The sequence below is a fragment of the Crotalus tigris genome, unplaced genomic scaffold (assembly GCF_016545835.1).
Source record: "Crotalus tigris isolate CLP2741 ecotype Arizona unplaced genomic scaffold, ASM1654583v1 scf7180000024383.4638030, whole genome shotgun sequence".
Lineage (NCBI taxonomy): Eukaryota > Metazoa > Chordata > Lepidosauria > Squamata > Viperidae > Crotalus > Crotalus tigris.
This window is the reverse complement of record NW_024100553.1, coordinates 3912321-3928211: the sequence shown is the minus strand read 5'-3', so window position 1 is coordinate 3928211 and position 15891 is coordinate 3912321. Positions and strand designations below refer to the sequence as shown.

The window sequence follows — 15891 nt, the reverse complement described above, 5'->3', positions numbered from 1 at the left end:
CCACTGCACATGCGCATAACATTTGTGTGACGGGGTTGCCGTCACACAAACGTTGAGAACCGCTGGTCTATGGGGTCGCATAGTCAAGGCCATGGTTTTCCCAGTTACAAGGTATGGCTGTGAAAGTTGGACCATAAGAAAGGCTGAGCGCCAAAGAATTGAGGCCTTTGAACTATGGTGCTGGAGAACACTCCTGCGAGTCCCTTGGACTGCAAGGCGTTCAAACCGGTCAGTCCTAGAGGGGATCAACCCCGACTGCTTTTTAGAAGGCCAGATCTTGAAGTTGACACTCAAGTACTTTCGCCACCTAAAGAGAAGGAAGGACTCACTGGAGAAGAGCCTAATGCTGGGAAAGATTGAGGGCAATAGAAGAAGGGGACAACAGAGAATGAGGTGGCTGGATGGAGTCACTGAAGCACTAGGTGTGAACTTAAATGGACTCCAGAAGATTATTATAGAGGACAGGAAGGCCTGGAGGAACGTTGTCCATGGGGTCACGATGGGTCGGACACAACTTTCGCAAGTAACAACAACCCCAACGTGGCACCCTTCAAATGTGCTGGATTACCACCTGCTATCATTTCCAGCCAATATAGTGACAATAAAAGTTATGAACGTCAAATTAAAAAAAACAAACCTAACAATGTAACTTAAGACATTTCAAAAACTTCCTTTGTGTACCTGCATCCCTGGTATCAATGATGAACTCTGAAGGTTCAAAGGTCCGGCCCTCACTGAGTCCTGGGCCAGAGACCCTGACACGGCTGGCATCTCCAATTTCTGACTGGCTGATCATCACCGTGATAGGGCTGTTGGGGATGTGCAGTCCATTTTTCTTGATGTTCACAATGTGCTCTCCAATCTCGTTGGGGACAAATGAAATTCCTACGGAGACATTTGCAAGAGATAGAAGAAGGAAACAATTTGTTAAGCCTCTCCAACTATCTTTTTCTACCCACGAATTCTGCCAACTGGCTCAGAGGTATGGTAAAAAGGGGCCGTTCTGGGCACTCACCGACATGTCCATTGCGTAGGCGTTTGAGCAGACAAGGCTCCTCGCGACCAGAAGGTGGGATCACTGTGGCTGTCAACTGGCTCAAATCTGTCTCAGTGATGTTCAAGGGAATATCAGCCGATGAGCCCACTTTGAGATGGGACATGCGCATTGTATCATCACCTGTTGAAGCAGAAGCAGACAAGAGCCTTCAGTGTAAGCCAGCCAGCTGCCTAGCCCACCTCACATCAGAGCGGTCTCAGATCTCACCAGTAATCTTGGCGGTGAAAGGACTTCCTGGGATATGCTTGTCGTTGTATTTCACCAGGATGTTGTAATCTCCGGGCAGAACTGGGAGATAGGACACTGTACAGGTGCCATCCTGGTTATCAGTGCATCCAATCTCTGCCTTAGAGGGGCCTTCAATGGCCAAAGAGAGGCCCCCTGCAAACATCAGAAGGTCAAATAGAGAAGACAGATTAGCCCTGACAAGCTCAATACCCAAGTTGTCTGAAGGAATCCCAATTATTGATGTGTACAATGTAGGTATGCATTTGTTGCATGAAGTCCTCCCAACAAAAAGATACAGACAGAAGTAGGAACAGTTCTGGTGGAGGGAGCATATGTCAAAGCTTACCTTCTCCAGCATCTTTTGTGTTGACTGTGAAGACAGCTGGCTTGTTGACCACACCATGGGTGAGTCCGGGACCATAAGCTGTCACGTGGCCACTGTTAACATAATCCACATAGAACTGAAGGGGACTACCTATTGAAACAGAAAGTGGTCATGACATCATTTAGATCAGTGTTTCTCAACCTTGACAATTTTAAGGCATGTGGACTTCAACTCCCAGAATTCCACAGCCAGCATTGCTGGCTGTGGAATTCTGGGAGTTGAAGTCCACATGCCTTAAAATTGTCAAGGTTGAGAAACACTGATTTAGATATTACTCAGAACTCACAAGTCCCACTCCTCCAGGATAACTGGGAACCTCACAGTCTGCAACGTTACCTGGGATATGCATATTGTCGTAACGGATGTCCATCTCATGCAATCCAGCCTCGGTGGGGGCATAACGCACTGTCACTGTGCCATCCTTATTATCAGTAATATCGGGCTTTGCCACCTTACCAGAGGGCATGCGTACCTCTCCTTTGGAAGGGGGATGGGAAGAAAAACAAAAACAGTTTAGTGGCTTCAATTAGTCTGAATAAGAAGCCATAGGGCCAGCATTGTATACTATTCTATTAGTATGGAGTCAGTAAGACATTTGAACAAAACCTGACTTCTGTTGTTCAATGTAGCAACTTACAGGATATGAGCTAGGGCATTTGTCTGCACTAGGCTAGAATTCCCTAGGAATTTTGCACAGACATTTTTGGACAATGGTTGTTTCAGAGGCCAAAAGCTAAACACTAAAATCCCCCTTCCATTGTCTGGGGATTTACAGATACTCTGGATTGCAATTTCTATTGTATCAGTTGGGAATGATGGTGATTGCATTCCAATATATCCGGAAGAGACAGGAAAAGCTATGCTATTTGTGCTTGAAATGATATCCTTAGCATCTCCCCTGCAGCTTCCAACAGATGGTTAGTCACTCAGCTAATTCAGTAGATACCAATGAAGTGAAAATTATGGCTAAAGATGGGGACACAATTTTGGTGTCAAATCCAGGTAAGAGATGACCCTTAACAATAGTTGCAACAAGCAGACCACTTTTCTGCAAAGTTCTGGAAGAAAAGTTAAGCACACCTGCAATTCCCTTAAAACAGGGGTTCTCAACCTTGGCAACTTTAAGACTTGTGGACTTCAACTCCCACCAAATTCTGGGAGTTGGAAGTCCACAAGTCTTAAAGTTGCCAAGGTTGAGAACCCCTGCCTTAAAATAAAAGCTAACAATTATTCTGCATCTTTTAGTTATGAGGCATGCGAAAAAGAAAGTCAGACTTAAAATCACCCATCTCCATAAATCTTCAACTTTTTGCCTCACGTTACATGTTGCATTCCCAGGCACACAACTGCCTTTAAGTCACATTTCCACATTACCTGTTATCTCTCCTTTTTTGATAGTGAAAGGAATAACCAAGTCAAAAGGCCGCAGTCCAGCATCCAGCCCGTTGACAGGACGATCTGTTGCCTAGAAAATAGAGGTGACCCACCATCCCAACACGAGGAGTGAGAAACATGGAGGGCATGTTGAAAGAGAAAGGGCACTTAAAGATGGCACTTAAAGATGACAAGAAGGGATGAGAAGAAAAGGCAAGAATCCATAAAAAAGCAATGGAACATAGCTGACGAAGACAGATTCTAAAAAGCCCCCTAGTTCCTCCTAAAGTATCCTAAATGCTAGAATATGGTGGCTAGTAAACCAGGTGCACTGCTGAATACAAGTGAGCTGGACAATTTCTCTTTTCTTTAAAGTTCAGGGTTGCAAAGTCTGGATTTTGCAAGAATAGAACCCTAATCACTTTTGGATGCAGGCTTCGAACCCAAGACATGACAAGGTTTAGTTAATGTTAGCTGAATGTTCTCTCTCCACAGCTTTCTATACCAATAGCTAATGAAACAATTAATTGAAAACTGCAATATTCAAAGACTTCCAAAGCTGGCAAGAACTAGAACTCGAAAGTCAGCACTGGATTTAGGATTCCCCCCCCCCAAAAAAATCAGAATTTCAGGCAGCTGTATTACTTATTTCCCCTTTTATTTTAAAAAGCCCTGGCGCAAAGAGAAATTAATTCAGCTGTCTTGTCCATAGTTGTTTCAAGATGCACCTGGCAACAGCATCCCCCAGGAGCATCACTATTCCTGCCCAGCTTTCTTTAGGTATCCCCAAATTCTACTTCTCCTGCTCTTAGAGGAGTTACAGACCTCATACTTTCCAAACCCCTGTGCTTTTAGCTGCCAGATTAGATACTCCTCAGAAGGGTTTAACTTAGCTGCTTATTTATGCTTATTTATGCTATACTCCTGTCCCTTTCTGCTATCTTCCTCGTTTTGGCTGGCATGCTTGCCTATGTCTGCCTTATATTCAGTTGAAATGCTAAGTACTGGGATCCAACCAGTGGACAACCAGACAGACACCACCCATCAGCAAGCTTCCCCCCCCCCCCCAAGCCAGACTAGCATCTACTTATAGCTAGCCTGACCTCCAGCAGACGCCCTAAACAAAGAGGTGAACCACATTCATTCATATCCTGGAATAAGGATGATACCTAGCCTGACTGGGTAGGACTGGAAGCCCTCCCTAGCAGAGGCCTTGACAAGAACGACACACAAAGCATGGATGGCATCTAGAGATGGAGGGATGTGACCTCAGACAAAGACACTCTGGAAAAAGCACCAAACCTGCCACATTCTGGAAGTTCTCCTTCCCACTCTGGAATTCAAGCAGAGCAGATATAGTGAAGGGGAGTATGTTTGCGGGTGTGGTGGTGCAAAGAAAAGTGTCCTCAAAGCCGATGTCTTGAGTTTCTTGCAAGCCGCACGAGAAAGCCCCACTGCAAGAATACCACGCCTGCAGCACTGCCCCTCTGCATAAGCTCATAAAGGAGTTTATGATAGCCAAGCATCTCCATTGCACCTCCATTTCTCATCACACCTTGCAGAATTAATAAATAAATAAATTGCTAGCTGGCAGTGTCTGTGGAGACAGACTGCTGGAAGAAGGTTTCATGTTTGCAGAGACTGCCAAGAGAAATTAGCCAAGCCAGCAAACAAGCAGCAGCTACCCAAGAGGAAGTGACCCGAAATTATTCAACACTTAGTTGAAAAGTTTAGCACTTTCTAAAAACAGCCCCATTTCTACAAGGTTCATTAAAGCTTGGAAGAGGGCAAAAATAATGAACGTTCAGCAGTTCATTAGTTTGAGAGTCGGTGTAATCCTGTGGATAAGAGTCACTGTTTTTATAGTTGTATTTAAAAGAAAAGAAAGCCCCATTTATGCAATTGGTATTATAACCATATCTGGTTTGATTCTGGCTGTCACTTGTGCTATGGAGAGAGACCATGATTCAGTGAAGGAGCACCTGCTCTGCATGGTGAAGGTCTCACATTCAAGCCCCAGTATCTCTAGGTAGAGGATCAGATAACTACCAATAGGAAAGCCCAACCCAGAGTGGTTCTCAAAGATCTCAAACAAGATGGCAAGTGGACAATTTCATTCTTCTAAGTAACGTGCAGAACAAATACATCCTGCACTTCTAATTTCAGATTGTCTGTTTCTAGCTTCCCGGTGGAAAAAATGAATTTCAAAAACAAATTCATCTGCCCTTCATGGCTGTATCTTCCTTGTGTCACAAGAGGGAGATACTGAATTCTATCCCACAGCTTCTGCAGCTTGGTGATGTTTCAAGGGACAATAGCTAATGCACCTCCACATAGCATCTGCCCATATTCCCCATAACAGGACCATAATCTTTGGGTCTGAGTAATTCAGTTGTGCCGGTCTCGAGGAAAGGGCTGGCTCCTGACACCATCATTTGAAGCAGCAACATCAGCCCCAAGCAGTGCCAAGGCAAGCAAAGCAGCCATCTGAATTCCATGGGGCAGTTTCTCCACCCTCCCAGAATGCGCTGGGCTAGCTTTTCCTCTATGAAACTGAACTGTTACTGCCGGTCCCCAGGGCTGCTGTGCACCAGGTGCGTATGCGTAGGGTGGGGCCCGCATCGGCTGGGCCATCTGCTGGGGGGTCGTGCGCTCACCATCCAGGGCCTGTGGCAGGAACGGGGCAAGATGGTTAGAATAGATCAACGGAAAAGCCAGGTCCAAACCATGATGTCATTGTTGCACTTCCGTTTCAGAGCTCAGACACAGAAAATGGACCACAGTCCTTCTTTGGAGCTGGAGAACCATCCCCAATGAAGACACCTGAATCGCTCGCTGCTTAGGAGACCTCATTTGCAAAGGGTAAAATGACTCAGTGCTTGCTGTTTGATCACAGGGTTTGGACGTCTCTCAATTGATGCTAATCTTTGAGATTCCATTCTTCCCAACAGCCAACAGCCCCAGTGCCAAAACATAATACTGCTCTTCAAAAGAAAGAAAAAAAGAAGGAAAGAACTCATCGCAAAGGACTCAGGTTTGATCTTGCCACTGAGAGCTAGAAGCTTGTTTTTAAAAGAACTACCCCACTAGCTGCAAGAGCAATGGCATACAGAATGAGGACAGCCAAGGAACATGAGGGAGGACATGAGAAAGGAGAGGTCCCTCGGTTCTGCCTCCCACACACTTCAGTTCTTTTTATTTAAAGAGCAGCACAACCCAAACTGTCTAAAGCTGATGGCAGCACCTGGCTGACCTTGGCAGATCTCTGAATCCCAAGTAGGCCCAAGCTTGGTTAGCACTTGCATGGAGGACCACTAGGAAATTCCAATGCTATATGATAGATCGTAAATTGGAAGAATTGGAAGAAACTAATGGCAAGCTAATTTATTGTCGCCAAAAGGAAGGAGAAAAAAAAGTCTACTGGGACGTGTCCAGGAAGTTATCAGGCCTCCAGTTTGATTTAAGGGAGGCTTTACTTTTCCTAAGACCTAGATCGTTCAAGAAAAACTTCATTGATTGCCAGCCCAAAATAATGATCTCACCGCAACATGTGTTATATAACAAAGTACCAATTTACATCTGGAGAAGAAGTGGCTGCCTGAAATTACATAGTATAAACTTAGCAGAAGAGTTTCTCCGTTTGCTCATGCACTGAGAGAGGTTAAAATAGAAAAGTAAGTTTTCCTTCTTTTCTTTTTAAAGATTTTCAGTGCTGCTCCTGAATTTTGAGGGTTGACAGGAAACGTGTGTGCATCTTTTCTGTGCAGATGGCTTTAATATACAATTTGTTTTTCTCAGAGGATTGCGTCCATGTATAAATCCGAAATGCATAGCTATAGACCAGTGGTTCTCAACCTTTCTAATGCCGCGACCCCATAATACAGTTCCCCATGTTGTGGTGACCCCCAACCACTTATACATCACTGGGTGCCAGGGGCGTGGCCAAAGGGGGGGAAAATGGCAGACAGCCTTGTTTGGCAACCCCCTGAAATGGTCGTTCGACCCCAAATGGGGTCCCGACCCACAGGTTGAGAACCACTGCTACAGACAGACATGAAAAGAGGTGGGGTTTTTTTTTGGGGGGGGGGATGGTGAGCCAATAGTGGGTCAACTAAATCAGACTATGATTGGGGTAACCAAGTTGGGAAAATGAACTGCTGGTTGTCATCACAGTAAAGAGCTCTCTTGGTAACTGGGAGTCAAAGGCCAAGTAGAAAACATGGAGAGGTCACTGTGCGTCCTTCGATAAGCCTTCTCCCCACCTGCCAGATGCTTTCAACCACTTCCATCACCCCTACCATGCTGGCTGGAAATGAGCAGAGTTGTTGGCCAGCAAATCTGTGAGCATCAGCTTGGGAGAAGGCCATCTCAGGTCAGCTTGCCTCATTCTGGCACCACAAGCTGGCAGTAAGATGCAGATCATGGACCAGCAGGGAGTGGCTGAGAACTAACACACAAGACACTTAAAATTTGTGTTGGAGGAAGCTTGCAAAGGGAGGTGCTGCAAAAGCAACACCGAAAGGAAAAATTAACAATTAAGTCCCTAAGTTTCTGTATCCGTGGAATTGAAAATCTGTGCTCCAAAGGGGACCCTCCAGCTTGCTAAGCAAGGTGGGGAAGGAAAAGGAAAAGAGTTTATGGCTTTCCACCAAATCCAAGCTTCCTTGATTCAGGGACTCTTTGCTTGTTTGTTTCTAAACACACAAGAAAGGAGGAGGAAGAGGAGGAAGAGGAAAGGCCCTGCCTGCTTCAACACCCCTCCCTTTCCCCTCCTTTCACTGAGATGAGCCAGGAGGCTCCTTTTGTATTGGAACCTGGAAAGTGTGACAAACATTTGAACAGGAAGACACGGTGTCCAACAATGTCAAACAATGAGTCATTTGTTAAAGACGGATAAACTGCATATCATAGTTTTGAGTTACTAACTTGCTTTTTAACTGTCAGATGCCACTTCAAAAGGGGGGGAAGCTCTCTTCCTCATCCACCCCCTTATCAGGTGATTTCCATGAGAAAGCAATTCTGAAATGCCATCTCTAAACCTAGAAGCTGAAGCAATGCACTTGCAAACATGGATATGCCATCTTGATTTAAAAAAAAAAAAAAGTTTCTAGCCCTCAGATATATGGTGTGGCAAAATTGGAGGAGTTTAAGTAACCTTTTCAGAAACCAGCTGCAAAGAATATAGATACTGCATAATTTTTATAGCTCTGCCTTTTTTTTAATTAAGTAGAATCATGTTTCAAGACGTCCTGCTGTTTTCTACATAGAAAATACATTCTCTTTGGATCTTTTGAATATAAGAGAACCAAAGGGAGCCAGGAGAGTCAGTAGCTGCACTGTAGCTGGAGGGCAGTCTTTGTGGAAGGGAAAACACCTTCCCTCTGACCCCTTACCCCCCCCCCAGCCAACAGCAAGAAAACAGGCTTAGCAGCCAGATGTTCATCCAGCTGAAAGGCACCCCAGGATTCAGATCTGAGCTCAGCGCTGGGAAGGGGGAGCCGTTCGTCTAAGATGTCAGATTTAACAGAGAAATGCCTGATCTTCACGGTGTGAACAAGTAGCTTTGTCTCTATCATAAGGCCCTCTTTTCCAATAGTCACCCAATAATTTGATTGTTTATTGCATGTTTATACTATTCAGAAACAAGAGTTGATTTGTACCAGTTTTACTTGTTAATCAATTAGCTTTACATGCTCTCCCACCTCCCACTCAGTTTTTAAATGCAGGCACCAGCTGCTTCCTCCTTTTATTTATGGGAGGGGGTGAAAAGGAAGGGGGAGAAGGAAACTGGGGCAGCCATTTCATCAGAGCTTTTGGACAGATTTCCACACAACCTGCGTCTACTTGTACAGCATCTTTCAGGTGAATCTTTGGCCACCAGAGACACCAGTCTGTTGGAAGCACCTGAAAGATGATTGCACTTTTTGTGCACAGGAGGCAGCACATTCCCCACAAAAGCTACCACATAGAGTCTATGGAGGCCACTGATAAGAAGATTTCTCCCACATTGGGGTAAAACTCACCGTAACCTGGAACGGGCTGTTGGGAATGTGCTCTCCTCCAAAGCGTACACAGATGACGTATTTGCCTGGCTGGGGTGCCGTGTAGAAGATGTCAAAGGTCCCGTCCTCATTTTCTACCACATCAACATCTACCTCTGTGCCATCTGGTGTGCACACCGTGCAGGTCACCTTGCCTTTTCCAGCAGCCTTGGCGTCCACAGTGATGACAGTCTCTTCACCAATCTGGATGGTGGGACCGATGCCAGTTCCTAGCAAAAGAAAGAATCGTGGGAAATGGAGAACTTGATCCCAACCCACACCCAAACCTTTCTTCCCTTCGTCCACTCCAAATCTGCTAACTCTAAGCCTCTTCAGCAAACGGGGACCCTTCAAATTGGGCTTGGAGGCCAACTCTGGAAGCTCTTATCATCATCTGTCTGAAATATATCTGCTGAGGAAGGTTGGATCAACCTGTAATTGCCAATTTCCCCTACATATTTAGTCAGGAAAGGTAGAATCAAAGAGCCGGTTCACAAATAGATAAAAGAATCATGAATTATAAGACTGGGATAACTCAGTGTGGGTCAGATGAGAACACCTTCAATGGAGTGCTCCCTAATATTCACAGCAGAATACCTTCTGCGTAAGCAGAACTAGAAGTAATTCCTTCACCTCTTGGCTGTTACAACCGTGGCCATGTCAGCAAACAGATCTAATGGTATACCAGAAACTTTTAGAAAATTGCTATGTTTAGAAGGGAACACGAACCAAATGGCTGAAACTGGGCCCAACCTCAACTCAGTCCTATATAAATGAAGATCGCTCCTCATTCCTTACTGCCAGAGTCCTCTCTTTATGCATCTCAGTAGCTTGCTCCCAGTTCTCCATGCGCTTCATGCAAGGAGTAAGCTGTTGAGGTGTCGAAGAAGAGCTACTGTAGAGCGTCAATTGCTACTTGCATAGGGGTGGGGGGAAAATAGAAGTTAAGAACCCTACCAAACTCACACAAGAGGCTGAGAGCTAGATCAGAAACACACTTGATACTTCATATCAGCCCCCAGGACTAAATCAGACAACTTAACATTGAGAAATAGAGCAAATAGTTAGAGTTATTATAGTAATCAAAGCTATGGTCAGTCCCCATCAGTAGCAGATTCTTGAAGCAAGGGAACAGTTTTGCATGATGGGATCCATCAAAGTTTTGGGGAGAGCCCATTTCCCCTGGAAAATAAACCCCAACTTAACATGGGAAGTATGGGGAGTACCACAGATAAAAGTGCTTTTCTGAATTCTGGATTAATAACTTCTACATGGCAATTAGCTTTTTTATTAAGTGAAAACCTTAGCTGAAATTCCAATTGGCAACCCACTCTCTATGAACTTCAATTCTGAAGGTGCTGAAGTGAGGTGAATGAGATGAGGAAGTTCTGTTACTACTAACATCCCTTGGTCTAGTGTTTTAGCTGTTTTTATACATATTTTTAATGTTTTTAATATTTGTTAATAATACCGTAAAGATTTTAGATATTTATTGTTTTAGGTTTGCGCCCAGAGTCACTTGCTCATGAAATAGATGGGTTATATAAATTAGATAAATTGCTTCAATTTTCAGCTATTTTCTTTTGAATCTGTTGCTTTCTGCTAGAGCAGGGGTCTTCAAACTTGGCTCTTTTATGACATGCGGACTTCAACTCCCAGAATTCCTCAGCCAGCATGCTGGCTGAGGAATTCTGGGAGTTAAAGTCCACAAGTCATAAAAGGGCCAAGGTTGAAAACTCCTAGAACATTGAATTTATGAGTTAAGCAAAGTCATCAAGACTTCCATAGTCGCCTGTGCTTCTTTTTTGGGAATCCAGAATTAGTCTTATTTGGCAGGGTAAATATTTTTCAATATTGGCAAGGTATGTTGACAAGGAAAATGCCTGAATTCATGTACTGCCAGTTTGGCATGCACAAGCAAACCTAGGGGAGTGCTTTCCCTGCTCAGATTACTTGGTGAACTCCATCAGCCATAGAAATGCCAAAAAGATGTGTCTCACCATCTGGCAAAATAGGTCTATGCTAAAGACCTGTGCGTCCCTGGCAATTTATAGCTCTTCTTTGGATTTCAAGATCAGCAATTTTTTCTCTCATATTGAGAGAATCCAATAATTTACCAGTTTAAGCTTTTAGGCTTCCACACATGTCACTGAAGTACAATTCCCAGTATCTATTGGCCAAACTGGCAAAAACTGGTAGAAATTATAGTTCAGACGCATCTGGAACACCACATTTTCCCCTGCCCCTGGAGATCTATGTTCCTAGGTTTGATCAAGTGAAGGAACGTATAGTTTAACATGTCCAACTAGTTGCCTCTGGAAAGCCACAGAATGGACAAGAAGAGAAGAAGCAACCTCTGCTTCATGTCATCCAGTGATGACTACTTCAGGCAGTCCTTGACTTGCAATCAGTCGCTTATTGACCACAACTGACCCAAGAGGGGACTTACAATCCAGATTCAAAGTTCTAACAATTGGGACCCTCCACGGTCATGTGACCAAACTTTGGGCACTCAGCAATATGGTCACTTGCAGCATCTAGTGGTCATGTAACCATATTCTACAACGTTTCTGCAGAAAACCAGCACATATTTCCTTAACTGCAGTGATTCATTTAATGGCTGTTGCAAAAAAAGGTCATAAAATTGGGATAGTCACAACATATGACTGTAATGGGCAGGCTCCATTACAGTCATATGTCAAGGACTTACCTACACACAGCTGTCATTATTAGCATATATGACAGCCTTATCTTTCAGGAATTATCATAATACTTTGTCTGAGCCACCAAAGTTGGAAGTTGTCACTACATATTATGCAAACTACTACTATAATTTTGAATATGTGCTCTGTGAAGGACTACTGTGGTTCCTTTTAAGTATCTTGGATCATCCCTTTACCCAGCTTCATTTCAGGAACTTAAATTCTTGTATTTGCAGAAAGAAAGAAAAAAAAACTTCCCTGGTCTGAAAACAAATCTTCAGTAGTTCTTCAATTAACATGGGAAATCTTGTTAGCCACTTCTATAAATACAGCCTGTTCCCTGCTTCAAGACTTCTGCACCTTGACAACAGGCATCTTCCAGGACAAGGTGGTCCCGCCAGCCACCCCAAAGCTTGCAACATCCCTGTCTATAGAGAAGAAACCTTCCCCCCAAAAGTTAGGAAACATGCATGGTGCCAATCCATTTATTTCTGATTACAAAGACACACCCTTCATGGAGCAAGCAAGAGGGTGACTTCAAGAGCACAGGGAAGGGAGGGGGGATTACCTGGGGAATGGGGGGAGGGAGTTCCAGGACCACCATGCTGCAACATTACACTGACATTTAGATCCACCTGCTTGTTTCTCAGCAGCTCACTAAGTTGGACACAGTCCAAGGTGTTTTTGCACCTCACAAGGAAAGGTACAGTTGCTAACCAGGCAGAGCTGCTTGCCAAAGTTATAAGTAACCCTTAGTTGAACTCAGTGGTGGGATTCAAATATGTGAACAATCGGTTCTCTGCGTGGATGCCACTTCCAGAAGTCCATTCTGGGCAACCAAAAATTAGCTTCCAATTCTGCCGAAGTGGTGCGAACCGACTGAATCCCACCATTAGTTGAATTATTAGAGGAAAATATCAGTAATCTCTGCTCAATATTCATGACACATCTGGGCTAAGTGAAAAATATGATGTAATCAGAGGTAGGACTGATAGCTCAGATGTCCATGCAGACCAGGATCCCTGGCTCAGTCTCTCACGTGTGAAGAAAGAAACAAACCCTGCATCAGGACATGAAGGTTATCTGCTCTGCTCAAGGCTTGAGAGCTACAATTGATTGCAGATAAAACGCTGTATCAGGAGTCCTTCTTACAGACTGGCATTTTCATAATATGGTATAAAACCATTTATTTCCCCATTAATCTGCCAGAGCTACGTCTATAAAAAAAATACTCTTAACTGTTGACTGACTGATCAGTAGGACTGCAGTTGAAGAGCCTACTTTTTAAATTTCCAAGTCATACCACCCTAATGTTTTACTTAAGATGTTATTTTACATGGCAAGGGAAACAATAAACGGCAGCTCTGCATTATTTCTGGCAAATAGCACACCGACATTAATAGATTGATTGGACAGGCCTAGTTCTAGTACACTGGTACTTTAAAACAGCCTCTTCCGGTTCAAACGGTGTCCTGCTGCCCAATCTGAAGCAAAGGTGGAGTCTAATGCAGGGGAGGGGGAACCATGCTAGGAGGGAAAAAGTGCAGAGGGAGCAAGCGGACGGAGGGGATTGAGGAGCCATCAGCAAGCTGCTTACCTAGCCCATGACCTCCAATCGACACTGAGGTGAAAGGGCAAAGAGCAAGGGTAATCAGAGTGAGACAAAAATCACACAAAACAGTGCACAATTAAAAAAACACACAAGAAACATGAATCCCATTCCCCACAGTGATGCGCAGTGGAGCCGGAGGTGCCCGGCAAAAAGCAGTCTGTGTGGGGTGTGGCATTGATTCAGCGTGGCTTGCCCACCCTCCAGCACCTTCCCCCCGCCCTAAGACCTCTGGCCTAGATGAGCGCTCACCTGTCACTGTACACTTGCTGGCATCACCGGTTGGTAAAGCACGGATACGGTAGGGGGAGTAGGGAATCTCATCTCCACCATACTTGATGAGAATGGTGTAGCGGCCAGTCATGTCGGGAACGTAAGACACTGTGTAGGTGCCATCTTGGTTGTCCCGGATGGTGGCCTTTTTGGGTTTGCCTTCAGGGTCCTGAGCAAAGCACAAGGAAAGTAAGTGGGTTGATTTAAGTCAGGGTTCCCCAAAGTGGTCAGTATCGACTTATAAGGGTCAAACTACTGAAGGGGTCGATGTTACTACAAAACAGTGTGAAATCACAGCTGCCAATTCTTTAGCTAATGTTGGCCTTCATATGCATCAAATTCTTGCCAAGAACGTAGGGTATTGTAATCTATTGGCATAGTATTTGTGCAGATCCAAGAAACGGGGTCTTTTGTAACTGACAGATGGACATTTTCTCAATGTACAGTTTTTCTAAGTGATATCCAAGATATTTTGGTATGGTACCCACTGTGCTGATTACCACTGGGATCGCTATTATTATTTAAGATTTAATTTTTAATTCGATTCACAATCTGGGACTGGTAAAAACGTGGTCACAATAGTTAACCAGATATCTAGACTGGAACTAACATTTTTATCCATTTATCAAGTTCTTCCCAAGGATTTTGGATAGGAAGATGATGTTATTGATGGTATTAAAGATACTGTTGCAGGAGGTAAGCTGTTCCAAGTAAAGCTGCCTTTTGCAATAGATTAATAATGATTTTGTCAGAGTCCATGATATTATTACTATTATTACTATACTCATAGCACTATTATTATTATTTGAAGTAATATTTATTATGTTATTTTCATATAGACTAAATGTCTGGGAGTCAATGAACAATCTGAAACTTCAAGAAGGGATTGATGAGCTGAAGAGTTTGGGAACTCCTACTCTAGGTTGTTATCCCATGCCTGAAATTACTAGATACTGCTAGTAAAACCAGCTGTTATTTTTAAAGAGACAAGCACTAAAAGCTCATTCACTTATTTGGGTTTAAGGAAATATCAGATTGTAATAAATAAATCACGATGACTGTGTAGGAGCTGTGGTTATAACTAACTGAATCATACAACAGGGACCAACAAAGACTTTGCAAAGCTCACATTCATCACTTTATAGTTTATGGTCCTTAGTTCAGGACTTGCAATAAAAATGGATATAGGGTTTCAAGCTCATAAATATCATCTGATCAACAGCTTCAGATCCAGAAGTTGAAGTTGAATAAGGAAACATTAAGAACTTAGATTTTCCAAAAACAAAACAAACAACCCCCCCCCCCAACATGCAAGGTATGTCCCAAGTATGAAACAGCATTTGCATCTTCTTAGGAGAGGTGTCATTGGCAATATGAAACAGAAAATCATTGCAGGAGGCTGCAGCAAGGGATTTATGTCTTTGCCACCATGCAACTGAACTACCCTGTTTTTGAAGATTGTCTGGGAACCTCACAGTGCAGAATGCAGCTGTCTGCCTACTGGTGGGTGAGAACTGCTATTCATTCTGAAGGACACAGTTGTGCACATCTAGCAACAGCAATAAACCCCATTAAGAACTCTGTTTTTCTCTGTTTGGTCTCCCTGCAATCCCATCTCTGTGGCCTATTTCCACTTACCGTGATCTGTACAGCCAGCAAACCTTCTCCAGCATCCTTAGCGTCAATTGTAAACTCTACTGGCAAACTAGCTGGAACACCTGTAGTGTTGAGTCCAGGACCACTGGCCTTTACCTTGCTAGCATCATGAGTAGGTAGAACCTTAACCTTGAATGGGCTGGAGAAATACAAGAAAGAAGAAATGTGAGGGCTAAGTAGATATGTGAGTTTATCAAAAAGTCTAAGGACGTCTACTTTTCTAAGCTGCACAAATGCTCCTCGGTATCAGAAATGACAGTAATTGTCCTATTTTACAACACAGTATAAGTCTTCCCAAATTGACACCCCTCAGAGAAGTCAGAATGGTACCCTCAGAATTTCTTTCAGCCATGTTGAATCGAGTTTTGAGAGGTTCACTCTGAATATATTGAGAACGCATCAGGTTGAAAAAAGCTGAAACTGAGACTAAGGGCTGCCCTTTTCAAGGTAGAGGCAAGGACAAGATTCAACGAGAGACCTTTTGGTCCAGCTTCAGCAGAAGCAACTGTACATAAACAGGGGAAACATTCCCCTGAGTATCTTTTGCCCTTAAAAAGATGGATGAT

General features: G+C 43.8%; 1 protein-coding gene across 4 annotated transcripts in view; it reads right to left on the bottom strand.

The window, feature by feature from the left end:
* FLNA (filamin A) overlaps positions 1-15891 on the bottom strand; it is a 77781-nt gene that overhangs the window by 12990 nt on the left and 48900 nt on the right. The window contains exons 28-38 of one of the 4 annotated variants that reach the window (XM_039328774.1): positions 15308-15464; positions 13649-13838; positions 13385-13408; positions 9068-9315; positions 5604-5711; positions 3045-3135; positions 2007-2147; positions 1632-1760; positions 1265-1438; positions 1016-1177; positions 682-885 (exon numbers count right to left, since the gene is read on the bottom strand). In XM_039328774.1, coding sequence (XP_039184708.1) covers positions 682-885; positions 1016-1177; positions 1265-1438; positions 1632-1760; positions 2007-2147; positions 3045-3135; positions 5604-5711; positions 9068-9315; positions 13385-13408; positions 13649-13838; positions 15308-15464 — 1628 coding nt within the window. The remainder of the gene's footprint in view (positions 1-681; positions 886-1015; positions 1178-1264; positions 1439-1631; positions 1761-2006; positions 2148-3044; positions 3136-5603; positions 5712-9067; positions 9316-13384; positions 13409-13648; positions 13839-15307; positions 15465-15891) is intronic. The other 3 variants (XM_039328776.1, XM_039328775.1, XM_039328777.1) reach the window with 3 other exon arrangements.